General features: G+C 38.8%; 1 protein-coding gene across 1 annotated transcript in view; it reads right to left on the reverse strand.

Annotated features, from left to right (window-relative positions):
* LOC106872797 (uncharacterized) overlaps positions 1 to 5,341 on the reverse strand; it is a 31,127-nt gene that overhangs the window by 7,633 nt on the left and 18,153 nt on the right. Inside the window, exons 3-4 of the mRNA XM_014919910.2 lie at positions 2,798 to 3,158; positions 1,288 to 1,485 (exon numbers count right to left, since the gene is read on the reverse strand). Coding sequence (XP_014775396.1) covers positions 1,288 to 1,485; positions 2,798 to 3,158 — 559 coding nt within the window. The remainder of the gene's footprint in view (positions 1 to 1,287; positions 1,486 to 2,797; positions 3,159 to 5,341) is intronic.

Below are 5,341 nucleotides of genomic sequence, written 5' to 3' on the forward strand. Positions count from 1 at the left end.
CAAGAGTTCAGCCTGCGACGAACATCTGTATAACAAGAACCCGGCCCGGCATGGAAGCCACAACATCACAACTAGTGATCGCTCTGCCACACACGCCTCAACTTCTTTCATATACAGACTCTTCCTATTGTGTACTCTAAGAACTGGTATAAATGCTCACGTGTTACTGACTCTTTCTATCTGCTGTATATAACGCATACACATACATGTATCACTTACACACACTCTTTTCTTTATACGACGGCCTGTCTTTTATTAGGTTTTCATTATGTCGCATTCACACTCACACACAAACATACATTTTAATGTCACAATAAATATTCCTGTTATCCATCTCAATCGGTTGTCATCTATCGTCTTCATTACTGGTCATTTACGAAATCACTATGTTATCGTAGTATAACATATTTATATATCATCTTTGATATAATTTTTGTGTTCGACCGTGTGACGCGTTTAAATGAAAGGAGTCCTGTTTTTCCATTCGTCACCATTTCTCCTTTTTGGGTTCGCACGGTCGTTCTTACAAGTCTACTGCCGAGAAGTTTTTCACAAACAAGATAAATTGAATTTTGCAACTCAAGAAAAATTGAACTCAGCAACGGAAACTAACTTTTAAAAATTTGTTTTCCTGTGCCATTTATGGTGTTGTATCAGCAGAATAGATTAAACAGCGAACAAAATGTCTTGCATATTTACGTTCTGAGTTCAAATCCTGCCAGTTAATTTTACCCTTCATGTTTTCGATTCAAGGTTTAGCCAGTTTCTTGTGCCTAGTGCAACTTTAAGGTATGAATACACTGGTCAGTTACTCGTGGTGGGTAATGGGTTTAGAAATCCAGTGCTAATGTATGCATGTGGTTTGCTGTGAAATACTAGTGTACCTAGTGCATTGCTTTCCTCCTGGGGCCTATAATACTGTTAAGACGGCTCTGATTGTGACAAATGTTAGAAATCATGGTTTCCATATATCACTTAAGACCATGAATCTACATACGAACAGGGTCTCTCCAAGATGCAAACATGAGCAATTTATGAAGTTTTTATGAACGACAAACAGTTTGAGTGTAGCGTTCTTAACAACCTTAACTACGGAACACAATGGGAGATATTCTCCAAGTCTTAAACATAAAACAACGTTATGAAAATCTATAAATTTATGCATCAGAATAGAGTTGGGAAAATTTAAGATGCGTGGAATTTCTACGGGTTTTGCTAATATATTCTAACTAGAATATCATACTTTCTGATAAGTAATGGTAACAAAGCAGAAATCTCTTTACTTACGTAATGGTAAATTGGTGATAATGATCAAAGAAATAATACAGATTGTAATCAAAGGATCAGCGTAGTGGCACCAGTGACCTTCTCCGAAAATACTGAGAAGTCCGCTCAAGATTAGTCCAAGAGATGCTAAATTATTCCCGATCACGTGAACACAAAGCAGATATAAATCAACATGACCTTTTTTTGTTTGAACCTGGTCTGGAATTCAAAAGAGAAAACATAAGAGAGAAGAAACAAAACAAACTCAAAAAAAACAAAACAACAAGGAAATCAACCATCCGTCCATTTCCACTGCTCACTATTCCTGATATAACCAACCGTCTTCTTCTTTACTCTGCCCTTAGGTCTCCTACTGGTTGGTTCGGCTTGAAGAATCTTTTTTGTGATCCTTTTCTGCGTGTTTTAATTACATGTCCATTGTATCGGATCAGATGTTTATTGAACCCAATCCTCCAGTTCAGTCCTGATAGAACAGAACTACAATTAAACGCAATCAAGCCGTGACCACCCACTCGTTTTTCTAAACATAGTGTATCTTGATTTAATATGTCCTTCCCATTTAATGACGGTATGATTTGAAAACAGATTGGCTGCTATTACAAGCAGATCGAACGACAACAAAGAGGCCCGGACGTTGGCTTGTCGTAGCTGTTTGTCTTAGTGGTTTGGTAACGAGGAACAATTATGACCATATCTTCGTTAGCCATCCGCGACTGATTAGGGGTCGCTGGTTATGACCCCATCAACTCCCGCTGCACAAACACCAATAGTACATTGCACCTGTTTATGGCAACAAAACAACTCACCACTGACAAAATACAAACCACCTACTAGGTCGTCAATAAGATCAATGATAATGTAGCGGTAATTCTAAACTGAACCGCAAGGTAGCCGGTCAAACACCATGATCAAACCACAATAGTTTCACGTGATCGGTCTGTTAAGTAATCAGTCAGCTTCAAGCCATCGCATGATTCAATCCTATAGAATTTTCTTCTCGTGCCCTATAAAGATGTGTTTTTTGGCGATAATTGCAGAATGTTGAGGCAGTTGCACATTCTCATCGCCACCTCCACTCGTTTAAGACAGATGACAGGTAGCAGACAGGAATTGTGTCACCACGAATATAGCGCAATTATTTTCCAGTTGTAAAGGGTCAACAACAAATTGCTATATCAGTAAGCTTATCGTAAACTCCAAATAATATGTCTCTCCCAGTATGTAATTGCTGTTGTTATTTGTAAAAGACCAACACAGTTAAAACTCTACGTGCAGTAGTGAAATCTGTTTATTGTTAGTGGGTGTTGTTCAGTTATTTCTTCACGCAGCCCAAGAAATACATTTTCATTCAGCAACCCGGTCAGTTATCATCTCAGACCAGCCGGCAACAACAAATCACACCGACACAACTCACGACAATAGCAAAAAAAAAAAAAAAAAAAAAAAAAAAAAAAAAAAAAAAATCAGTATCTGTTCTTGTAGGATTAATGCATTGTTAACGTTTACTTACATGCGATAAGTTTTTCTTCCGACAGCTTTACCGCTTGAGAATGTTTGCTAGTACAAGACAGACTGTTATAGCCACAATCCTTGTCATCTTCATAACATTTCAGTTTCTTGTTCTTTCGTCTCTGCCGGTTCAAAGCCACAGCAAGTATAATCAAACAAAGGAGGTTGACACTAAGTCCAACACAACCCATGATAACAATTATAGATGGTTGTTTCAGCTCCACTGTTGTGATTAGACGCTTCGCTGTGTGACTGATGATGGATATTGACAGAGCTAAAATGAACGTGGAATTAGCAAAGCCACCAAGAACGTAGCAACGTCCATAACCGTAGGTGTTTTTTTCCTTTCTATTTCGAGCTATCTATTGAATATGAAAATACAAAAAAAGATATCAAGTTATAACATATACAGTATTTGGTGGCATATAAGACACTTTCCAAAAATATGTCTCAAACAATAAGTCGGTCTCCCTGGGTCCTGTATGTAAAGTTGGGTCTCCAATAAGCATTAATGCACTTCACACTTTTTCCTGGACATGTGCTACTGGAATTGCAGTATGTCTAATATTCCTGTGTCTTTTAAGGCCATTACATACGGTACATTCCTTCACAATGTCTTTAACTCGATTTCTTCGACTTCAGAAATAAAGTGTCTTTTACTCATTAATTGAAGGTTTATAGGCTTGTGGACATTTTATTTTCTCATTTGAAGGACATTAGAAGCAAGGAGTTGAGATATATTAAAACCAAAAGAAAAAAATAAAAGTTTGTGTCGTAGGAAGTTTTCTTATATTGAGAGATAAAGTCCTTAGGTACAGCCAGTGGGACTATTTCGGTATTGGTTCAGTATTATACTCGAATATAAATTATCGACTGTCGACACGACACTCTTTACAAGAGAAATTATATTAGTAATATTGAAATAATAGATAACTTAATTTGTACTAAATTTACTGTTTCATTCATATGAAGATATTCAGCAAGTAACCAGATTTCAAAATCAATTCTAAGAGCTATATTTTCCAATAAACTAATATAAGGTTGAGAGAAAGAAAGAGTTAACTAGCTTTGTTTGCATCGGAGAATGTCTTCTGCAATGTGCTGGCTGAGTAACGTCGTATGGAGAATTTATCTAGTCGAAGAGAAAGATAAATATCTGTTTTTCTGCAGGAATTAACAGAACAATAGCCCCAAAATCTTGTAGTAGATTAGAAATCGAATCGCTGGATAGCTGTGCAGATACTACGGTAAAATCACTGTCGTTTCACGTGATCGGCGGATTAAGTGACCAATTGACGTCAAGCTATCACGTGATTCGACTTTCTAGAACTTTCTAACGGGCTTATAAACGGGTGTATTTTTTGTGGCAACTCCAGAATGTTGAGACAGCCGCTTTAACGTCCCCATTCTGATTGTCTTTCACCATTAACATCAAATCCACAGGCGATACCACCACGACAAACTCTTAGCGACTGCCTTAGCAGTAAACTCAAATCCGGCCCTGGATTTCATCTGAGTTTACTGCTGAAGAGTTTCCTAGAAATTAAACTTCCAGTAGAAGGACAAAGGGGTCCCGACAATTGGATTACTCTTTACTCTGGTCCGTAACCAGTTGGTAGGGGATTAAATTCAGGTATGTTAGCTAATGAATCACTTGTAAATTTTACAGTGATACAACAAAGACTATGCTGATAGAGCTGGACACTCAGAGCTTAGCATTCGGTCTTAAAATGAACCGCATGGACTACAAAATATATGCCGTCGCCCCAGGCAAGCTGAACTTCGGCGTGTACAAGCTGACGGTATCGGAAATTTCCTTGTCTTTGTTACTCCCTCTTTGGCACTCCCTGGTACATGGCGCCCTGGCGGCTGCCCGAGTTGCCCGTGCTTGTACCTAGGGTATACTATAAATATGCGCTGGAGATATGGATACTGAAATCTCAAAGAGAATAAGGGCGTGATGGAAAGCATTTAACTCAATAATGGATGAGCTCAGAACAACGCTTGACAATGCCATACGTGTCAGGCTCTTCAACAGCACCGCCCTACCTGCGTTCTTATATGCAAATGAGATGTAGGCTGCTATGAAGAGGATAGAACATCGATTGGCTTCGAGGGAAAGGGCTATGGAAAGATCCATGCAAGGAATATCATTATAAGAGCATATTCAAAATGGAATAATTCGGGAAGGGGGTTGGGTGAACGATGTGATCGCAGAATACCGAAAGAACCAGTTCCGCTGGACCAGATATTTTGCAAGGTCCACAGACAACAGATGGACCCAAGAGACCGGAAAATGCCACATTGAAGGCCTCCATAACGATGGGAAAACGATTTAGTTAAGAAATTTGGGTCAAGATGGAAAGGAATGGCATTGGTTTGGAAGCGCATTGTGACATATGAATGTTCGATACTGTGACAACAACGGTTAGTTGTGTATACGTTCTAGCGTCTATTGACAGCCCAGACAGACAACTATACATCCTTGTTTGTCATGTAATATTGTGTCAGTTTTAAGGCGGCGAGCTGGCAGAAACGTTAGCAC

This window comes from Octopus bimaculoides, chromosome 7, assembly GCF_001194135.2.
Source record: "Octopus bimaculoides isolate UCB-OBI-ISO-001 chromosome 7, ASM119413v2, whole genome shotgun sequence".
Classification (NCBI taxonomy): Eukaryota; Metazoa; Mollusca; class Cephalopoda; order Octopoda; family Octopodidae; genus Octopus; species Octopus bimaculoides.